The sequence below is a fragment of the Spinacia oleracea genome, chromosome 1, assembly GCF_020520425.1.
Source record: "Spinacia oleracea cultivar Varoflay chromosome 1, BTI_SOV_V1, whole genome shotgun sequence".
NCBI classification, from domain to species: domain Eukaryota; kingdom Viridiplantae; phylum Streptophyta; class Magnoliopsida; order Caryophyllales; family Amaranthaceae; genus Spinacia; species Spinacia oleracea.
The window spans coordinates 23138097-23162081 of record NC_079487.1 but is presented as its reverse complement, the minus strand read 5'-3'; the positions used below and the strand labels follow the sequence as shown (position 1 = coordinate 23162081).

The window sequence follows — 23985 nt, the reverse complement described above, 5'->3', positions numbered from 1 at the left end:
GTGAAGTAGAGAATCAATTAGGCAAGAAGATTAAGGCACTGCGGTCTGATAGAGGCGGTGAATATCTGAGCTATGAATTTGATGACCATCTGAAAGAATGTGGAATTCTATCAGAATTGACTCCTCCAGGAACACCACAATGGAACGGTGTGTCGGAACGGAGGAACAGAACCTTGCTAGACATGGTCAGGTCAATGATGGGTCAGGGCAAACTTCCATTAGAATTTTGGGGACATGCACTAAATACAGCTGCACTCACTATAAATAGAGCTCCGTCTAAAGCTGTCGAAAAGACATATGAGTTATGGTTTGGAAAGCCTCCAAATGTGTCTTTTCTTAAGATTTGGGGATGTGAAGTATACGTCAAACGATTAATTTCAGACAAACTTCATCCAAAATCTGACAAATGTATCCTTGTGGGCTATCCAAAGAAAACAAAGGGGTATTACTTCTACAATACATCTGAGAACAAGGTGTTTGTTGCTCGAGATGGTGTCTTTTTGGAGAAAGATCACATTTCTAAAATGACAAGTGGGAGAAAAGTAGACCTCGAAGAAATTCGAGTCGAACAACAAACTCTAGAGAATGCTCAAGATGACATTCAGGATGAAACTCAGAGATCTTTAGAAGAATCTGGTGAGAATCATGGTCAATCTAGAAATGTTACCCCGCGTAGATCGCAAAGATATAGATCTCAACCGGAAAGGTACTTAGGTATTTTGACGAACGAGAGATATGACGTTCTATTACTTGAAAGTGATGAACCTGCGACTTACAAACAAGCTATGACGAGCCCTAGCTCCAAGCAATGGCAAGAAGCCATGCAATCTGAATTAGACTCCATGTCTGAAAACCAAGTATGGGATTTGGTCGATTTGCCAGATGGCTACCAAGCCATTGGAAGCAAATGGGTTTTCAAACTGAAAAAGGACAAGGATGGGAAACTTGAAGTTTTCAAAGCTAGATTGGTTGCAAAAGGTTACAGGCAAGTCCACGGTGTGGATTACGACGAAACCTTTTCACCAGTTGCAATGCTAAAGTCTATTCGGATAATGTTAGCAATCGCTGCGTATTACGATTACGAAATATGGCAGATGGATGTCAAAACTGCTTTCTTAAACGGCGTTTTAACAGAAACTGTGTTTATGACACAGCCTGAAGGTTTTAAGGATCCAAAGAATGCTAAAAAGGTATGCAAGCTAAAGAAGTCAATCTACGGATTGAAGCAGGCATCCAGGAGCTGGAATATACATTTTGATGAAGCAGTCAGTGACTTTGGTTTCATCAAGAACGCAGACGAATCTTGTGTATACAAGAAGGTCAGTGGGAGCAAAATTGCTTTCCTAGTATTATATGTCGACGACATATTACTTATCGGAAATGACATTCCTATGTTGAACTCTGTCAAGATTTGGCTTGGGAAATGTTTTTCGATGAAAGATCTAGGAGAAGCACAGTACATATTGGGCATCAAGATTTACAGAGATAGATCTAAAAGGATGATTGGACTTAGTCAAAGCACTTATATCAATAAGGTGCTTGATAGGTTCAAGATGGCGGACTCCAAGCGAGGCTACCTACCCATGTCTCATGGAATGACTCTAAGCAAGAATCAGTGCCCAAAAACACTTGATGAGCGTAGACGAATGAATGGGATTCCATATGCATCATTGATTGGTTCAATAATGTATGCTATGATATGTACACGCCCGGATGTTGCGTATGCATTCAGTGCTACGAGCAGATACCAGTCAGACCCAGGAGAGGCGCATTGGACTGCTGCCAAGAATATTCTGAAGTACCTGAAAAGGCACAAAGATGACTTCCTGGTCTATGGTGGAGATGATGAATTAATTGTTAAAGGCTATATGGACGCAAGTTTCCAAACCGACAAAGATGATTTCAGATCACAGTCTGGGTTTGTCTTCTGCCTCAACGGAGGAGCAGTAAGCTTGAAAAGTGCTAAGCAAAGCACCATTGCGGATTCTACAACTGAAGCGGAGTACATTGCTGCACATGAAGCAGCAAAGGAAGCTATATGGCTAAGGAAGTTCATAGATGAACTTGGTGTAGTCCCCTCCATTAAAGGACCAATAGCCCTGTATTGTGATAATAACGGAGCTATTGCACAGGCGAAGGAGCCTAGACACCACCAGAGAGTCAAGCATGTACTTCGTAGATTTCACCTTCTACGAGAGTTCGTTGAAAGAAAAGAAGTCGAGATAAGCAAAATTGGAACTGATGATAACATATCAGATCCATTGACTAAACCTCTGCCGCAGGCGAAGCACAACTCGCACACTGCAGCTATGGGAATCAAGCATATTGGAGAATGGCTTTGATGACCCTGTTTAATGTTTTAAAGTTTTAGAGTTTAAATCTTTGTAAAACATTATTGGTTAATCATTCACAATAAATGAAAAGAATTCATTTTTCCATTTAATTTGTGGTTTATTAAATGATGAGTCCCTTCAATTTGACGATATATTCAAGATAGACTGTCAGGACCAGTCCTATGACTAAGAAATGTCTATCAAGTGAACTTGAATGTCAAAGGTTGAAAATGGTCCCTAGTCGGAGTTTTCTATAAAATTGGACGCATAGAAAACGTTAGACGATTAGAATGCAAGATGACTAGTAGTTCTGTTTCTTGAACTATGTGGACATGGCAATGTCATAATCATTTGCATAGATACTTACTTTGGGAAGACTAGTATCGGACAAGACCTATGAAACTTTACTGTAAGAGATGAAAATCTGTCATAAGTAAATTTCATTAAAATTATTAGACACTAAATCCTCAATACCTGAGTGATTTGAGATTACTTGTTTGAGAACTGGTTGCTTTGACGTTGACCAACCGTCGCACCGTAAAAGAAGGCTATAAAGGCAACGCTCAGGTAATCACCTATCAAACGAAGTCTAATCTCAAGATCGCAAGATTGGGATTGTCCTCCCATAAATCGGGTTGAGATGCTTAAAAGTTGTACAAGGCCACTCGGAGAGCTAGAAACTGTGAAATGCATGGCCGTGCTCGGATGAATCATAGTCTATGATTATCTGTTTATTTGATCAGTTGAACTCTGAAACCGAGGAACACCTCTGGACATAATAAGGATGACAACTCTTACCTTATGTTCAAGAGCAAGCATCGAGCGACAAAGGAATTAGAAAATGCACACTTGTCCCTAAGGACAAGTGGGAGACTGAAGGAAATAATACCTTTGGTACAAGTATGCATTCAATGTTAAGTCTAATAAATGCGGTTCAGTATTAATTAACAAGTTAATAATTCAGTGAGATCAAGTGAGCTGAATGCCTAGCTAGAGGCCGCTTCAGTTCAAGTGGAATTAATGATATTAATCCACAGCTTACTCTTGACTGAACCCGTAGGGTCACACAAATAGTACGTAAACGGATCAAGTATTTAATGGCATTAAATACTCCATCTATGGATATTCGGAATCGACGGATCTTGGTTTCAGTGGGAGCTGAGATCGTCACAGGCAAGAAATGAATACTCCGGAAACGATGATATTGCCGGAAACGGAAATATGGATCGTATCGGAAATATAAATATTATCCAAGTCGTAGATGTTGCCGGAAACGGAAACATGGTACGTATCGGAAAATATTATCGGGAATGGAAATATTGCCGGAATCGGAAATATTGCCGGAAACGGAAATATTGTCAGAATCACAAATATTATCGGAATCGGAAAATAATTCCGGAAACGGAAATATTAAATATTTGTTCGAAACGGAAATTGATTCCGGAATCGGAAATATTAAATATTGTTCGTATCGGAAATGAATTCCGGAATCGGGAATTTAATCGGAAGCGTATCGTACGAATTAGCATCGAACGAGGCCCGCTAGACGAAGGCCCAGCACGAAGCCAGGCCATCGCCCAGCGAGCCAACACGCACCATCGCGTGCCAAGCCTCGACCAGGCCCAGCGCAAGGCCAGGCCCAGCCAAGGCCTGGGGCGCGCGCGCGAGAGCACAGCAGCAGTGGGCCGAGCGCTGTGCGCCTAGCGTGGGCCGCAAGGCTTGCGCGGGTGTACGGTGCTCGTGCAATGCTTGTGCGGGAATCCTAAAGCAATCGGGATTCGAAATATGATTAAATCCTAAAACTATTAGATAATGATTATTTAATTAGAGTCCTAGTAGGGTTATAATTAAATAAATTAGTATCCTGATAGGATTCCAAATCCTTTTCCATAACTCTATAAATAGGTGCCTAGGTCACATATTTACATAGATTATTCAAGTATTCAAAGTGAGTTTTTGAGAGAAAAATTCAGTCACACATTTGCCTATAAAGTGCCGAAAATAATAGTACCTTAAGGGCGATTCTAGTTGGTCAATCTTAAGGCGGATCCGGACGTGCTGTGGACTATCTACGGAGGGACGACACTTGGAGTCCTAAAGACTTGTTCTTGTTCGGTTCGGGCGCAGCTAGGGAAGGCACGCAACAAAGAGTACGCATCTAAACTATGCTAAATGATTATGTGTAAATAATATGTTTTCCTGGCTTTATGGTTTTTCCGCATGATTTATGAATTGTCATATGTATCATAACCTAACAAATAGGTAACACATGTCCCTTCAATTATCTATGCTGAGCTAGTAAGGATATCCTGCCTCTGGAGTTATCGATGAGTGAGTACTCCTCTCGGTAGTTACAGTCCCCCGAACCCTCAATCTCTACCCTGCGGGTGTACGTTGAGAGATCCCCACTCCAGGGATCACAAGGGAGCCTATGGCCGTCGTGGTCAAACATAATTGCACTCCCTTTATGTCACGATAACCGGGTTTTGTCAGTTTTTCTCATTGTCGTTAAAAACTTAATGTCGACTCCTATATTACTAGTCAATTGGGTGTAAACTCACAGGAAATCCAATTACACTTGATTTGACAAAAAGAAACGTCACACCCACAAGGGACGAGGTCACGCATTACCCTCGTGCTTTTTCGACCCCCCTCACAGTGGCGACTCCACTGGGGATAGTGAAGGAAATACTCGTGCTTGTAGGTAATCAAAATAGCCGAAGGGTGAAATGATCCTATCCCGCGTTTATTTCCCCATCAAGTTGGGACGACCTGAAAATCAGCATATTAATGTGAACGGGCAGAACCGCATAACGAATCTTGGCTCCCTTAGGGAGTTAGGACTAAGGATACCCATCACCAACCGGGGGGTGCATACGCTTCGAATGTTGTCCACTCGGCACTTTCGCTAGTAGTACACCCGTCCCAAACCCAATCGCTCGCCCATTAGGTCCCTCTCATTGGTACATGCCCCCTTGGCTTACATCGTGATTGGCCTCTTGGGCGAAATTCGTCTGTTGAAGGCACTACCTCGACCGGGCCATGTGTTGGATCTGCGATAGAAGCGGTACCAAGCCAGGGGCAAATACTACCCATAGAAGCCTATCATAAACTACATGACATGTTATTCTTGCCTCATGTTGTAATGTTAGTTATGTGTAGCGAAATACGTGATTGTGTGTGAGAAATAATGTTAGAAAACCAACGACCTTAAAAATTGCCCAAACATTCGTAAACCAATTGGCCAAAGAGTTATACCAAAATACGTGTTCCGCAAACCCGAACGATCGCCACAAAAATAAGTGACGCTCGGGATGGCCCGTAACGAATCCCACAAACGCTGCACAACGCGTAAAGGACGTTATTAGGCAAGCACGCAAAATCAAAGTCGCATAAACAAAAAGTAGACGCAAACAGAAAACGAGAACCAGCCAGGTCATTATTATAGGCTTACGCCACGTCATTATTTTGAGTATAGGCCACCTCCTTGTATTCATACACGGGTTATAATCAGAAAAAAATAATGAAAGTTCGAGTCTAAATCACAACTTCCAATTAAATCCCGAAAACTGGAATCTGAAAAGAAGCAAAAAAAATTATTTTCGATGTAATTCTTTCGTTAAATTTCAATAAAGTAAAAACAACATTTTGAATCTACGCTATTTGCACATTTTAAGAAACGACTAAATACGCTTGCAAAGTAAGACAATTTAAAGGTCCACCCTAGGCCTACCAAAATTAAAGGTCCACCCTAGGCCTACTAAAATTAAAGGTCCACTATAGGCCTACCAAACGAGGCTCACTCAGTCTCGCCTCGTGACTCAAAGACCGCAACCATCCACCTTTTAGCCCAAATAAAAAGAGGGAGAAATCCCAAGCAAAAAAGAGAAAAAAGAGAAAAAGAAAAGGGAGAGCGAGAAGAGCGAGCCATGCAATACATATCCCGTACCTCCCAAAGTGCAACATTTACCCAAGTAAACGAAGGAAAAGAATTGAGTCAACCAATCCAAATCATTCCATAAAAAATACATAAAATTCTACGATGTCTACCCTTTCCAATCCTTATGTTCTTAGACGCCTTCACTCTGGGACCCCTGTTCAGCTCATTTAACCCATCCATGTTCCCATTACCATAACCTAAGAAACCATTACCTCGACTCTTGTTCTTGAACTTGTTATCAACTGCAAACCACGTACGGCCATTGACGCGTGCGTCATACCCATTATTTCCAAAACCCAAACCTGCTCTTGCGCCACCATTAGCATAACTTGTGTGGATACATCCTGTTGATATACCCTTGAGCCATCCCCATGCTATTCATTGGCCTTGGTTGAGGTAATCCTCGTGCTTGACTAATACATATACGACTCATTCAACCCATCTTTCAAGCCGTCTTGAGTCACGAATAAAAAAAAGAAGACAAATGAAAAGTACATTCTACGCTTAACGTAAAGAAAAAATATAAATAAAAAAAAAAACTTTGCAAAGCGCACAAAAAAAAGAAAATAAGCATTTAAAAAAGGAAAAGAAGCATTTAGCGCACAAAAAAGATTCGCAAATATTTGGCACGAAACGAAAAGGAGCAGCGCAAAAAGGCAGCCCAGAACACGCTTTCAACGCCCAGGCCTGGGCGCCGAAAATAATAGCGCCCAGCCCTGGGCGCCGTTCTTGCTTCCAACTCCCAATTCCTGAAAGTGTTCGTATATTTTCCTATATACATGCGGAAGAATAACGAACACTTGGGGGGTAGAAGATCGTATAAAATACGCAAAATACGCGCGCTCTAAAATTTTCGTGCACTTATTTCACCCTATTTCAAACATTACGACTCCACTCGAACGTACTTGTTTAAAATCGGCATTCTAAGAAACCATTTTCTGGCTAAGAACTACGCAAGACCTGATTCCAAATTAAATCCATTTAAGGCGGATACGTAGGCAATCCATGATTCGGTCCAACCAATTTGAAAAAATGTTAAAGCCTATAGAATAACAAGAATAAAAAATAGAGTCCCTTATTGAAATTTAATTAGTTGCAATCCAAGTCGAAAGAAAAATTTAAGTCAAAAAAAAAAGAATCCAAGTCATCAAGATGCCAAAATTAATGAGCACACATCGAAAAATAATAAGGGCACGTACCCTTGCCAGAAGGGGCACTCACACTCCTAGGCACTTAGCCAATACTCAAAAGATCGCTTTGCCTCAATTGAATGGGGGCTAGCGCGAGCGTCCATGACCTCTAAAGTACTCGACTTGACCCTCCCTAAAAGCAAAGTAACTCACTTAAAGACCTTCTTTCACCACTAGACACAGTCATAATAGCCAACAAGTAGTAAAGGCAGTAAGCTTGCAATAAAGAGGATTATTCTACGGCATCGCCCCATCGTTCCTCCGAACTTAGGGCACCCGTTCATGGTAATTCAAATGCTTGCGAATCCCCTTTGAAAAAATCAGACATTGTCAATAGGACTTGGCACTTAACCAAGGCTCACCCTACTCAGGCATATGACACCGGCATCTAAAATCGAAATTTGAAATCATCATTAAAGGGACGACATAATAGCAACCGGGGGCTAAAGATTGAAATGAAAGAGCTAGGGAAAGAACTAGGTATACCTTGACCTTTTGTACAGACATACACCAAGTAAATCTAAGTCAATTTGAAAGCGGTTTATATTCCCGCAATTCTGGAAAAGATGGCCCTAAAAGCCTAAAGCATATGCCACACGGGCACAAACAATATCTTGACGCCTGCACCCCGGCTTCCAGCAAATCCTTAGACATCATTCCAAAAACCGTAATAGTATTTTGATTCACTCATGTAATCCTGTACGAACCCTTCAATAAGTCAACATACTTAGGACACCTCGGATTGTACACAGTAGGACTCGGATTTCAAATAATTTTCAAAGACTTCTTCGAACATAATAAAGTGTCGTTGGTTTAATCTAAGTATGCGTTTATCTCGATGTTGCAAGTGAGTCAAAAAAGATTTCTACATATAATTATGGGTAAAGAAAGGCACCTAGCTTTTGGTCAAAGCATACTTCAACATGTGACTACCTTGACCATGGCAATGTCGCACAATACGACATTTACAAGAGAAGTAGCAAATCACTACTCGAACGTACCTCGCACTAAACGAGTCTGGTTCAAACTATTCATGATCCATGTCACCATGAATGCATAAAAACGTATGCCAAGCATTATAGCACCAAGGCAATCCCGTAACTACAATTGGGGGCTTGAGAAAAACACTCTAAAAGTGCTCGAAATGACGATTTTATCGCAAATTCTCGACGCTAATGCTATACATATGTCATAGGGGCACAATCCTAAGGTTTAATCATGTAAAATGAACTTTAGAATAACTACAACCCCTCCCAAATTCTAAGCACTACTTAGAATATATAAAGTCACCCCACTAACAAGGGTAACTGAAAATCGCGAGTCACCAAAACTTCGATCAAACTACTGCACATAACGCTCGCCCTACAAGCGCCCGTTACAAAGTCTACATCGTTCCAAAGCAAAAGCAAAAGAAAAATCAAGGATTAAAAAAAACTGTCAAATTCTGCCCAGAAATCATTTTCAACGCCCAGAGCTGGGCGCCGATATCTTTAACGCCCCAGCCTGGGCGCTGAATCTCGCTGCTTGCCAAATATTGCCCAGATATAAAAACAAGAAAGAAACACCTATGAATCCTCGCATCGAACGAAGTAATAAGCCGTGCACACCCACGCAGAAGGTGCTACACTTGTTCGAGCACCTGAACGAATGAAGTACTCCAATGCAAAAAATAATAATGATATCCCAACACCTGGAGGAATGTTCTAAGACACGTTGTTAGGCCACACAAGCCTACGTCGCACCATAAGTTCAACCATCCCACGGTACAAGTCTAAAAAAAAAAAAGAGTAAGGCATATTGCACTAATACGGGCACGACCAAGAGCATGTGTAAAAGAGGCAAAGACTACTTATCGCCCAAATTCAAAATGCAAGCCACACGACTTCTACATTAAGGATTAAAGGTAGAGAAATATTACCTACCACGGAAGGGATAGCTCGCAACTACACGAGCGGAACCCCAAGGCATCTTTCTCGAAAGAACCTACAAAATCGTACGCCAAAAGGAAGCATCCCAACATGCATACTTGGGGGCTCCAAGCTACGAAACGACCATAGCAAAAATAAAAAATCTCGAAGTAAATGTTTCAACGATCGAAAGGGTACGATGCTTGAGCCCACTTCATGAATGGTCCTGAACCCTATCAAGCTTCTAAGAAAACTATTCAAAATCAGTCATTGCTTTAAAAAAAATGATTCAAGCGAACTGATTAATGGACCGCATGCAACGGCCATTCAATGAACGCTCGTTCGCACATACCTCATTTTAAGTATCAAACATTCACGAACGCGTTCAAAAGGAAAAAATATATACGTTCAAAATAACAACAAGAGCGATCAAAGTCTTACGTCTCAAGGTATGTTCCTCGGGCCAGGTAGACTCGCCCAACTATTGCAAATGAAGGAAATAATGCCCTTGGTCCAAGTATACATTTAAAATTAAGTCTAATAAATGAGGTTCAGTATTAATTGACAAGTTAATAATTCAGTGAGATCAAGTGAGCTGAATGCCTAGCTAGAGGCCGCTTCAGTTCAAGTGGAATTAATGATATTAATCCACATCTTACTCTTGACTGAACCCGTAGGGTCACACAAATAGTACATAAACGGATCAAGTATTTAATGGCATTAAATACTCCATCTATGGATATTCGGAATCGACGGATCTTGGTTTCAGTGGGAGCTGAGATCGTCACAAGCAAGAAATGAATACTCCGGAAACGATGATATTGCCGGAAACGGAAATATGGATCGTATCGGAAATATAAATATTATCCAAGTCGTAGATGTTGCCGGAAACGGAAACATGGTACGTATCGGAAAATATTATCGGAAATGGAAATATTGCCGGAATCGGAAATATTGCCGGAAACGAAAATATTGTCAGAATCGGAAATATTACCGGAATCGGAAAATAATTCCGGAAACGGAAATATTAAATATTTGTTCGAAACGGAAATTAATTCCGGAATCGGAAATATTAAATATTGTTCGTATCGGAAATGAATTCCGGAACAGGGAATTTAATCGGAAGCGCATCGTACGAATTAGCATCGGACGAGGCTTGCTAGACGAAGGCCCAACACGAAGCCAGGCCCGCGCCCAGCAAGCCGAGCGCCCAACACGGAGCTACCACAGCCTCGCCAGGCCCAGCGCAAGGCCATGCCCAGCAAGGCCTTTGGCGCGCGCGCGCTGAGCGTGCTCGTCGTGGGCTGCGAGCAGCGACTGCTCGTGTGGGCCGCAAGGCCTTCGCGGGTGGTGCGATGCTCGTGGCCATACGACGCTCGTGTCCATAACGAATCCGAATCCTATCGGAATTCATGCAAAGATTAAATCCTAATCCTAATAGATTAAATTTATTATTTAGAGTTCAAATAGGATTCTAACTAGTAAATCCACATCCTAGTTGGATTATAATTCCTTTTCCATATCTCTATAAATAGGTGCCTAGGGTCATAATTTATAGACACAATTGAAGTATTCAAAGGTAAGGTTTTTAAGCAAAATCAGCCAAACACTTGCACCCAAAATAGCCGAAATTTCTAAGCAACCTTAAGGGCGATTCTAGTTGGTCAAGCTTAAGGCGGATCCGGACGTGCTGTGGACTATCTACGGAGGGACGACACTTGGAGTCCTAAAGACTTGTTCTTGTTCGGTTCGGGCGCAGCTAGGGAAGGCACGCTACAAAGTGTATGCATCTAAACTATGCTAAATGATTATGTGTAAATAATATGTTTCCTGGCTTTATGGTTTTTCCGCATGATTTATGTTTTGTCATATGTATCATAACCTAACAGCAATAATTGTACGCCTTAAGAGCAACAGTTCCTTTAAATAATCGCCCCAAAACGACAAACACCGTAGTCTACCAATCGGCTACGGCTTCTCGAGAAAATCATCATGTTCTAAAAATAAAGAAAAACAAAAGAGAAGAGAATACGTAGAATTTCCAAGTGAAATAAACGAATGAACAAGAGGCCAACTGTGTCATCAAAAGACCGGCCCAAACAACCTTTTCAACGCCCCACCTGGGCGTTAATTATTTCTCACGTTTCGGCGCCCAGGCCCAAAAACAGCTTTGACTTCTATAGGGCCTTGCAGTATCCGTTCGACTCGAAAATTACCGATTTCTTTACTGAAAGTCGTACCTCACGCCTTTGTTAAAAGTAGCATGATAGCAATATTATTGAAGTCAACGTACATATCAAATAATATCTCCCTAATTAGTATAATATATTCAATATTAGGAAGTAAATAATCAGCCCTGTAATCTTCCCTTGTACAGCATATTACGCACTAGAATCAAGGCGATAATCATGCCTATAATTATGCAATTCACTCATGTATATATGTACGTTATTCTCATTCAATAAAGATCACGGAATCAATTCTCTTACATGGTATCAGTTAGCTTAGGTTTCTATCCTTCTCTCCAAACCTAGCCGACACCTTCTTCTTCTCTCTTTCTCTTCCATGGCTGACAAAGGTTTTCATTCCGCATTGACTGTCACGAACGTGAAGTCATTGATTCCTATCACCCTTGACATGGAAACTGCTCAGTATCATGAATGGGCAACACTCTTTAAAGTTCTAGCCAGCGTCCACTCCGTCCTTGGCATATTATCCCACCTTCTGACTCTACTGAACTTGCTGCCTACAATGAAGCCAAGGCAGCCGACCTACATCTCTGGAAACGGCTAGACTCGGTGGTCCTCCAATGGATATATGCCACCGTTTCCCATGATATTCTAACATCTATCCTTGTGGCAGATGATGTAGCAGAGAAAGCTTGGAAACGAGTTGCTCAAATATTCCAAGATAACAAGAATACACGGGCGGCATACCTTGAGAAGGAATTCACCACCACAAAAATGGCCGACTTCGGCTCCGTTATGGCCTATTATAACAAACTGAAGTCGCTTGCAGATCAACTAGCCAATGTCGGGTCGCCGGTCTCCGATCAACGATTGGTTTTGCGCCTCCTTGCGGGTCTGCCGGAAGCATATGCCCACTTTGTTACAACTATACAATAGAAAGACATGTTGCCCTCTTTCTCGGATGTATGCTCTAGACTCAAGCTCGAAGAGGCCGCCGCCAAGGAACGAGCCCGTGATTCTGGCCCCGCGGCCCTTATTGTTGATGATGATGTTCCCCCACCACCACCGCCACCAGGAGATAATAATAACTCAGTTAATCGTAATTATCATAACCGTGATAATAACCGTGGCAGGAATTATAGCAAGAACAAGGGAAAGGGGAATAACAACAACCACAGCCGCGGAAAATCCAACAACCACTGCGGCGGCGGCGGCGGCCAGGCCAGCCACCACCAGGCCACGGCAGTCCAGCCACCACCGGCCGGCCACTACTGGCCGAACTGGCTACAACATCAGTGGGCAATGCCCCCATGCCCATATCCAACTATGGCATGGCAGCAACGTCCATCATTAATGCCAAGGCCCAATGGTATTTTAGGTGCAGGCCCACGCCAATCACAGCAAGCCTACTCTATGTTTGGGCCATCAAATTCTGGTTATGCTCCAACGGATGTAGAAGCGGCCATGCACACTTTATCCATGCATCAACCGGATGATAATTGGTACATGGACACCAGAGCAACTTCCCACATGGCTGCCAATACAGGTACTCTCACGTCTTATTTTAATTTGAGCAAAAATAATGGAATTGTTGTTGGTAATGGTAGTTCTATTCCAATTTGTGGTTATGGTCATGCTTCTTTAACCCCCCCAACCCCCCATTACATCTCAAAAATGTTTTACATGCTCCAAAAATCATCAAGAATCTTATTTCCGTACGCAAATTCACTAATGACAATAATGTTTCTGTTGAATTTGATCCTCTTGGGTTTTCTGTGAAGGATTTGCGGACGGGGAACCGCCTAATAAGATGTGAGAGCACCGGGGATTTGTATCCGATCAATACTACAAAATGGCCTACTCCACCATCCACTTTCATTGCCGCATCACCTACCTTATGGCATTCTCGCCTCGGGCATCCGGGAAATTTCTATCCTTAGTTGTCTTCGTAGTAATGCTTTAATTCAATGTAATAAAGCCCGTACTTCTTTTTGCACTTATTGTCCTTTGGGGAAACACATTAAATTGACATTTCATGATTCATTGTCTTTTACTACTATACCATTTGATATTATCCATAGCGATTTATGGACCTCTCCCGTTTTGAGTTCTAATGGGCATCATTATTATGTCTTCTTCCTAGATGATTTTAGTAATTTTCTTTGGACTTTTCCGATTTCCAAAAAGTCTCAAGTTTATTCTATTTTTCTATCATTTAAAGCTTTTATACGAACTCAATTTGAAAGGGACATTAAAAATATACAGTGTGATAATGGGCGGGAGTTCGATAATGGGCTTTTCCAAAAAATTTGCACCACTAATGGTATAAATTTCAAATTTTCTTGCCCTCATACATCATCGCAAAACGGTAAGGCGGAAAGGAAAATTAAAACCATTAACAACATAGTGCGAACACTTCTTGCCCACTCCTCTATGCCCCCATCTTTTTGGCATCATGCTCTCCAAATGGCTACATATCTCAATAATGTTCTTCCCACCAAGGTACTTGGGCTTAAATCGCCAACGCAAATCTCTACCAAAGAACACCATCTTATTCCCATCTACGGGTTTTTGGGTGCCTATGCTATCCTCTCTTCCCATCTACAACCATCAATAAGTTGCAAGCACGTTCCACTCCATGTGTCTTTTCGGGATATCCGATGAATCATAGGGGATATAAATGTTATGATTTATCAAGCAAGAAAATCATTATTTCAAGGCATGTCATTTTTGAGGAAAATCAATTTCCATTTTCTAAAATACACAACCCAACCCCAACCTCCTATGATTTTTTGGACCAAGGGTATTCACCATACCTCTTGCATTTTCTGTCAAGGCCCAACCCACTTGTTGAGCCCACGAACCAACAGGCAGGACAGCCCACTCGGTCCAGTAGCAACCAGCCAGCTACGACCCAAGCTGGACAGGCCCAATATCCCGCCACAGCTTCCCAACAGGCTGCCCAATCTTATTCTCCTACGGCCCAGGCCCCACAAGCCCATTCCCAATCAGTTCACCCACTGCCCATTCCCACACCTACACCTAGTCAATCTGGGTATCTACCAACTGTCGGCCCAGCTCCCTCAGGCCCAAAACCTCCACCACAGTCCACTACCCATCAGCCCACTCGCATGGCTACTAGAAGCCAACATGGGATTCATAAGCCCAAGCGACCATTTAATTTAAACACTATCACCACTCCATCTATTTCTCGCATCCCGCGAAACCCGGTGAGTGCTTTAAATGACCACAATTGGAAGGCTGCCATGGTTGATGAATATGATGCTCTAATTAAAAATAAGACGTGGGAGTTGGTGCCCCGTCCATCTAATGTGAATCTTATTCGTTCTATGTGGATTTATCGTCATAAAAAGAAATCTGATGGTTCTTTTGAGAGGCACAAAGCCCGTCTTGTAGGTGATGGCAGGTCTCAACAGGTTGGAGTTGATTGTGATGAGACTTTCAGTCTGGTGGTCAAACCGGCTACTATTCGTACGGTATTGAGTATTGCGCTTGCACAATCTTGGCCCATTCACCAGTTGGATGTCAAAAATGCTTTTCTCCATGGTAATCTTCATGAGACTGTTTATATGCATCAACCTGTTGGATTTCGAGATCCTAAATATCCTAACCATGTTTGTCTCTTGAAGAAATCTTTATATGGGTTAAAGCAGGCTCCCCGAGCATGGTACCAACGGTTTGCATATTATGTCTCCACTATTGGCTTTTCACATAGCCGATCAGATCACTCTCTCTTTATTCTTTGTCGCGGTTCTGACATTGCTTATATTTTGCTCTATGTTGATGATATTATTCTCACAGGTTCTTCAGATGCACTCAGAAAATCCATTATGTCTCTACTTAGTGCTGAATTTGCTATGAAGGATTTGGGCCCTTTAAGCTATTTTTTGGGTATTGCTGTTACCCGCACTTCGCAGGGCATGTTTCTCTCTCAGAAGAACTATGCAGCAGATATTATTGAGCGTGCAGGCATGATTGCTTGCAAACCAAGTCAGACGCCGGTAGACACCAAAGCCAAACTTGGCGCCACTGCCGGGCCCTCTTGTGATGATCCAACTCAATATCGCAAGTTAGCCGGCGCATTGCAGTATCTCACTTTCACAAGACCAGATATCTCTTATGCCGTTCAACAAATATGCCTTCACATGCATGACCCAAAAGTTGAACATATGAATGCTCTAAAACGCATTTTACGGAAGAACTCGAGTAGTGTAGTTCTTGTTAGGGTGTAGGTGCCCTTTATTTATTTCAGTTGTGTTTGTTTTTCATTCCTTAGCACTTTTGTTTTCCTTCTTATTATTTTTAAATATTAATAAAGGCGTAATTTTATTTTTCTTGTTTTCGTTTTGTTTCCCTTTTTTTTTATTTGCTCATTTCCAACACTTATGCACGTTATATTTTTTATTTGATTGGACCGAATCCATAAATAGGATTGCCTACGTAACCTTGTTAAATAACTTTAACTTTGAATCAGGTCGCGCGTAGTTCTATCTAGAATAAATTCTAGGATGCCGAATTCGATAAGTATGTTCTGAGATGGAAACATATTATTTGAAACGGTAAAATAAGTGAAGTTTATTATTATTTTAATCTGCTGCTTTGCCGTAAGCCATGTATTTTGCACAAAATCTTTTCATGTGTTTTTTTCGTTGGTACGTATATCTGAATACGTGCTGTACCCCCCCAAGTGTTCGTTATTTTTCCGTGTATGTGCGGATAAAATGACGAGCACTTCTGGGTAAAATTTGGCAAGCAGAGAGATTCAGCGCCCAGGCTGGAGCGTTAAAGATTTCGGCGCCCAGCTCTGGGCGCTGAAAATGATTTCTGGGGAGATTTCTTGGCGCGTTGCTTCTTTTCCTTCGCATGTTCTTCCGTTTATTTTTTCCTTTGCTTCATTTTACTTTTTATTCGTCAGAAATCAATTTTGACGCTATTTCAAAAGCTTTTTGGACTGTTAGCGTTAGACGCATTTTCGTCCGGATTAATTTTTTTTATTCGTACTCGAGACGGCTTTGAAAATGGAGTCAGGGTGCGGAAGATATGAAGATCTTTGTGTAGGATTTTTGGGTGGGTTGAGGTGCGTGTTGCTAATGATGGGGATGATAATATTACGATTTTTTTGAGCAACATTTGCATTGTTTGGATTTGATTTCTTTTTGGTTTCTTTGGGTTGCACGGGCTTGACCCTTATGTCTTGGAAATATGAAGGGGATGGTATGGTTTATTTTGTGGATTATCGGAAATTGGTTTCGATGTCACGATTTTGTGGGCCTTGCTATTGGGCCTAAAGTGGGCCACTTCCTTACATTTTTTTTGATTTTATATTTGCAAGTATGATTAGCGCTTATTTAGTGTTAGAATAATATTTTAGGAGAAATTTTACGCCTTTATTAATTTGGAAAGTAAGGAAAACACACTGAAATAAATTAATCAACATTCTAAGGGTTCTTAGGACCATATCTAGAGATTTATTCTATCATCTAAAGAACTACTAGGCGTTTTGCTAAAGTGCTCTCTACGGCTCATGCCTTGGGTTTAGTCTCGTAGAACCTTGGTCCTTCGCCTGTACTCATCTTGAACTCTATTCCCTTTGCGTTGACCCACTGACACGTCTTCACCCATCCGTTCTCGGCCTCTTCTAGTGGTTATGTAGGAGAGATTAACCGAGTTGGATCGAAACCTTCATCTTGTAGAGCTAGGGTAGTCATCACAATCTCGTCCTCCATAGGCATCGATTCATTAAACAATGTCCATAGAGCTTGGTTGTCCAATATTTCAGCTGTTTTAGTCTTGGTGAGGTGGGGTGCCTCATCCAAAGTATGACAGTCATGGAAAATTTCAAATCCGGGCTTTAGCAGGCCATCCTGAACGAAGGGTTCGGGGAAGTCACAGCATGGGTGTTCTTCTCCTTCCCGGACAAACATACCGTTAAGGGTTCTTTGATATGGGGGAAGAAGGGTGGCTTGTTTTGTCTTGGCTGGCTTAAGGCGTAGCCTAGATAAGTGGTCAGCAATATCGTCCTCCGTTGGTTCATAGCCTAGGCCAAAGGGAGTAGATTTGTTGGGTAGGGGATGGAACGTGTAGTTCTTCTTCCTTATGCCCAATGGAGTTCCCGAGAAATAGCCTTGAGCTAGCAATATCTTAGGGATAACCCGGGATGCACGCGGATCTAGAAATGCTAAATTATAGTCCTCAATGACTTGGATGGCTTCATCCACTTAATAACCGTAAAGGTCTTCTGCAGTTTCGGCCGTTCCAACCATAGTACAACTGACGTCGAGAGGAGGGGTGCGTATTTCCAGAATTTCCCCGTTATGGTTAAGTATAACCATTTGGTGCAAGGTAGAAGCCACACCTCCTAAGTCATGGAGCCAAGGGCGTCCTAAGAGGAGGTTGAAAGTGGGCTTGATGTCGATTATTTGAAACTCCGTGGTACGTGCCACAGACCCGGTTTGTATCGTGAGGTTGATTTTTCCCAACACAGGCCTTCGAGAGTTATCATAAGCTCGTACCCCTTGCGTGGAGGTTTGGAAGTCATCGCTTCCTAGCCCCAAGCAATGGGCGGTTCGCAATGGAAACATTTACCGCTGAACCGTTATCTACGAGTGCTAGGGGGATGTTTTGTCCTTTGCATCCAATCACTAGATAGAAGGCCTTATTGTGGGCGCCTCCTTCTTTAGGTAAGTCTTTGTCAGTAAAAAACTATTGCTTTTTCCACAACATCTCTTGTGACGTGGTTAACCAACGAGTCAGGTGTGATGTCCGTAGGGACTGAGATGAGGTCAAGTGAGCGAATAAGTTTTTCACGATGTTCCTTTGAAGTGCACATCAGATCCCAGATGGTAATCTCGGCTTTAGTTCTTTTTAGTTGCTTCAAGAGAGGATTTTCGATGACTTCTGCGACGGTGGTGTGCCGTATGTTTTCAGGAGTCTGTCTGACTGGGATATCGTCCACGGGAGGTGGGCGAATATCCTGTTGGTATACCTTCCCGGACCGAGTGAGATTGTCAACTTCGGGCTCTTGAGGGGTGGTGTCAATGGGAGCATGCCCGGGCCAAGTTTCAGTAAAGAGGTCCTGGCCCGATACTTGAGACAGGTAGACATCTTCAGCATCATCATCCCACACACCGCACACTTCTCTCTCGATTTGATCCATAGGGACCATAGCGAGTGGTGCACCTTGGGCCGTAATATACACCGTAGGGTCAAAGCTTTTATTTTCTGGTTGATCGAGAGAGATGTGACAAGAACCGAGTGGGCTCTTGTTGTTGTTGGGTTTGCCAACGTTAGGGAGAGGTATTACTTCATCCTCTATCATATCCTGGATCGTGTTTTTTAGATTCCAGCAGTTTCAGTATCATGCCCATTTCCTTGATGGAATTTGCAGTAGGTGCCCTCGACCCAATACTTATTTTTGAATAAAGGGTCGGGTGTGGGGCCTATGGGCCTTAGTTTTCCTTGATTGGTTAGTCTTTGGAAGGCTTGTACCAGAGTCGACCCGAGTGGGGCAAACTTCCGATCTCGGGTCCACCTTCCAGGGCTCCTTCGGGTTGGGGTTTCTTCTACGGCGTGGACCTCTTGGGCTTGAGGCGTGTGGCCCCTGTTGTAGGTGTTACTTTTGTATGCAGGCTTGCTTTGCACTGTTTTTGCGAGGTCATCCTCGATCTTTATTCCTACATCATAAACCCTTTTGAAGTATTCAAGGCCCAAGTACCTAAGGTGTTGTTTATAAGCTGGGTCTAGATTGTCAATGAATTTTTGGACCAATTCAGTTTCAGGAGGCCTATTGATTAGTTGGGCCGCTTGGTCTCTCCATCTAGCAAAATAGGTCGTGAAACCTTCATTTTTGTTTTGGAAGAGGACTTCCAACTCGCGCATGGTGACTTAAAAATCCATGTTTGACGAGTATTGCTTGATGAAGACATTGACAAAGTCCTCACAAGTGGGGAAGAGCTTAGGGTCCTGGTGGTAGTACCATTTGAGTGGCACAGGTTCCAAGGACAAAGGAAAGGCAGGCAAATACATGGACTTGTCCACACCTTTCAAGTTCATGGCATTCACAAAGCTCAAGAGATGATCACGGGGATTGTCCGTGGCTTTGAACTTTGGTAAGTTAGATGAACTGAACTTTTCCGGTAGTTTGCCGGGAAAAGGTTTAGGATCGAGGGAGAAATACTTGCTCCCCATGGTTTGCTGCAGAACCATTTTTTCGATCTTCTTCTCGTTATCGAGGTCATTTTTGGCTTGCGCAGCCGCTAAGGATTCGTTTTCCATTTTCAGTTGACTCATAAGTTGGGTCATTTGGACCATTTGGTCTCGTAATTCTTCCATGGACATGTTTGAGGGTGCGAATCGAGGTTGGGGAGGTGGAGATCCTTGAAAGGGGGAATGACGGATGGAGCTTGGAGTTACTAAACCTTGCGTTGGTGATGTAGCTTCGAGACGCACTAACCTTTGATTTTCAGATCGACGCCAAGTGGCAGAACCAGCCCTATGCATAAGACAAGCTAAAGTTTAGGCCCAAAGTTAAGCATTACTTAGTCTAGACTTCTGACTCTTTCTATCGGTTTTCTATTCTCACTTTTGTTGGTACACTTTTGGCTCTTCTTTTGGTCATTCTTTAGATTTTCGAAACATTTGCCCGTGTGACATTCAAAGTTATTTTAATTAGCATGCTCGGTTTTGGTGCCGAACATTGTCGTCATAGGAGGCCTAATGACGACACAAGGAGTTGTTTATTTTATAAGTCGTTCTTAGAATCCAGTGCCTTTTTTCATACGTCCTCGTAGCAAATTTGTTACGAATTTTTTTTATTGCTACGTATACTTTATGCGCGGGTACCGAGGCTGCTGTGCCTGACTAAAAGGCCAGGCAGCAACTTCAGCGCCCAGCAGGGGCGTTGAAAATGATTGGCGCCCAGGCAGGGGCGCTGAAAATGCGTCCCTGACTGGTACTCGTATTCTGTTCGTCTATCCTTTTTTTGTACATACGACTTAATTTTGCGTGCTTGCCTAATAACGTCCTTTACGCGTTGTGCAACGTTGTGGGATCCGTTACAGGCTATCCTGGGCGTCGCTTATTTTTGTGGCGATCGCCCGAGGCTGCGGAACACGTATTTTGGTACAACTCTTTGGCCAATTGTTGTTTATGAATGTTTGGGAAACTTTTAGGGTCGTTGGTTTTCTAGTATTATTTGTCACACACAATCACATAATTCGCTACACATAACTAACATTACAACATGAAGCAAAATAATATGTCACGTAGTTTATGATAGGCTTCTATGGGTAATATTTGTGCCGGCTTGGTACCTCCTCTATCGTCGATCCAACACATGCCCCGGTCGGGGTAGTGCATTCACGAGCGAATTTCGTCCCAAGAGGCCAATCACTATGTAAGCCAAGGGGCAATGCACCAATGAGAGGGACCTAGTGGGCGAGCGATTTGGTTTGGGATAGGTGTACTACTAGTGAAAGTGCCGAGTGGACAACATTCGAAGCGTATGCACCCCCCGGGTGGCGATGGGTATCCTTATTCCCAACTCCCGAGATGAAACATGCCAAGGGATCCAAGATTCGTTATGTGGTTCTGTCCGTTCACATTAATATGCTGATTTTCAGGTCGTCCCAACTTGATAGGGAAATAAGCGCGGGGTAGGATCGTTTCACCCTTCGGCTATTTTGATTACCTACGAGCACGAGTATTTCGTTAACGTCCCCAGTGGAGTCGCCACTGTGAGGGGGTCGAAAAAGCACGAGGCTAATGCGTGACCTCGTCCCTCGTGGGCGTGACGTTGTCAGATCAAGTGTAATTGGATTTCCTGTGAGTTTACACCTAATCGACTAGTAATATAGGAGTCGCCATTCAGTTTTTAACGACAATGAGAAAAACTGACAAAACCCGGTTATCGTGACATAAAAGGAGTGCAATTATGTTCGACCACGACGACCATAGGTTCCCTTGTGATCCATGGTGTGGGGATCGCTCAACGTACACCCGCAGGGCAGAGATTGAGAGTTCGGGGGACTGTAACTACCGAGAGGAGTGCTCATCGATAACTCCAGAGGCAGGTTATCCTTACTAGCTCAGCATAAATAATTGAAGGGACATGCGTTAACTATTAAACTACTCTGAATTGATTTTAGCAACATGCAACACATAATATTAAACCGATCGTGATTATCTTGTTTAGATTGATTTAAGGTACCTAACATGATAGTTCAATTGTCCAAGGTATTATCTTTATTAGGCGTGATAGATCAATCAAATTAATAGTTTAGCAATTTTATAAAAGGGTGATGAAAGCGATTAAATCATACGAAGGGACACATTACAACGCACCCTTGAGAGGTGCGTTCAAGGGACAGGATACGTTCTGTTCGACTTTTGGGTCGATTGCGACAGAACGCCGGATCAATTTCGCAGCGTGAGGCTTAGGCTTAAGGCTAGAGTCAATACTCAGATTATGGAATTGTGTGTTCTTTTTCACGTCGGGTTTTAGGCTTTATTTATAGGAAAAGAGTGTGTGGAAAGATAGATTTTAAGATACGAATCCAAAAAGAATCCGGAGATAAAACAGCCCCAGGCATTTTCAGCGCCCAGGGCTGGGCGCCGAAGATTTCGGCGCCCAGATCCAGGCGTTGAAAATGGGATCTGGGCCGAGTTCTTTGTCAGATTTGGACTCTTAGAACATAGAGCTTTTGAGATTTATCCGAGTCTTTTAGTGCGTATTAACTTATGACGGAATGCGTCTGGGCCCGTTACGAACTCTAGGTTCGTTAGGAATTTAATTAATACATAACTCTTATTTTCGAATTATACCAGGAATAGAATTCCTTTGTAAATTCTATCTCTTTTAGGATTTATGTTGGAGTGCAACATAATTCTGACAGGTTTCTATCTTTTATGACTTTGCCACTTTTAACAACTACCTTTTACGGCAGTTACTATTCTTAGCAGGTTACTATAAATAGCAGTTTTGGCTGAAATGAAAGGGTGATTGATATTCGTTATTTTATAGGAGATGCGTTGCCAAGTGGAAATTTATGTTCTTATCATCGAACCTTACCTTTCGGGAATGGGGACAAAAGTAGGCGTCTACAATGACCAAATCGATTATTGACTCGTAGTCAATATTAACTTTATATGGAGTATATGTATTGACTTGACAAAAGTGCACGATGACTAGGTCAAAATACATCTCAAATTTAAAATAAATTAATAATAAATTTTTACAATATGATAAAAAATAATTATAGGTTAAAAACTTGACTATACCTAATAGTTATTGAACTCGATCTTAACCTGTGTCCGAGAGTGAATCCAAATTGAATTTTAACCGACCCGAAAATTATCCGATCTAAACTTGACTCGAACCCGAGATTAAGACTCCTTTCTATTCGACTTATTTGGTCTGAACTTATATTATCTGAACTTACCTACACTTAACTGAACTTATCTTGACTTATTTTATCTGAAAATACATATTTTGACTGGAATAAACTTATTTATATGTTAAAATGTCTGAAAAAACCTATTTTTTCTGAACTTATGTATCTGAACTTAATTGAACTTTTTTGAACTTATCAAAATAAGTCAAAATAGAGCCTAACAACTACAAACCCGATTCAAACCCGACTATATAAGATAAGACCCGAACCCGAAATTGAACCCAAGCTGAACATGACTCGACCCAAACTCGACTTGTATCTGAAATGTAAAAATAACCGACATGACCTGACCGGAAATCATCCTAACCGAATCCGACCTGAATCCGAATGACAAGTAACCCGACACGATCCAACTTGATCATGACCCAAACCCGACCCAGTGTCCTGGTTTGACAGCTCTACCCCGTACACGACCCATTACAACAATCACAAATTCATAAGTCATTAGCACATTCTAAACCAAAAGGTCTTGCGCGCACAAGCTGTACAATAAATTTATTGTACACCAAGATAACTTTTATGCAGTTTTTTGTAACTTTAACTTACTTTTTTGTAACTTTTATATTATAAAAATAAAAACTTGATAGATAAACATTTTAAAGGGTTAAATGATTAATTTATACATTATTATTGCTTTTGAAGAAATAATTTTTATTAAAATGAAAAAATTTATCATTAAAAAATAGATAACTTTTACATATATAAATGTAACTTTTAAGCATTTTGAGTCAACTTTTACTCCGTTGTACAATATTTATTGTACACCACTTATAAATAAGAATTTGTGATTGATTAGATGACATTTAAGATTTAACAGTTTTAACTAATTCTCACTATCACAGTTCACACTCTCACTAGAGTCACTACCACCTGTCTCTTTCAACGGCCTCAAATTGCGTACTGGCCATCAAAATCTCTCCCTTTTTCCTTTTGTTTTTATTTGTCTATTCACCGT

At 41.9% G+C, this 23985-nt stretch overlaps 1 protein-coding gene across 1 annotated transcript; it reads left to right on the top strand.

Moving 5' to 3' along the window:
• The first annotated feature begins 11935 nt into the window (after positions 1-11935).
• Positions 11936-12495, top strand: LOC130463271 (uncharacterized). The gene is made up of 2 exons (XM_056832358.1): positions 11936-12077; positions 12233-12495. Exons 1-2 carry the CDS (start codon positions 11936-11938, stop codon positions 12493-12495), a joined length of 405 nt encoding a protein of 134 aa, XP_056688336.1.
• The last annotated feature ends 11490 nt before the right edge of the window (positions 12496-23985 follow it).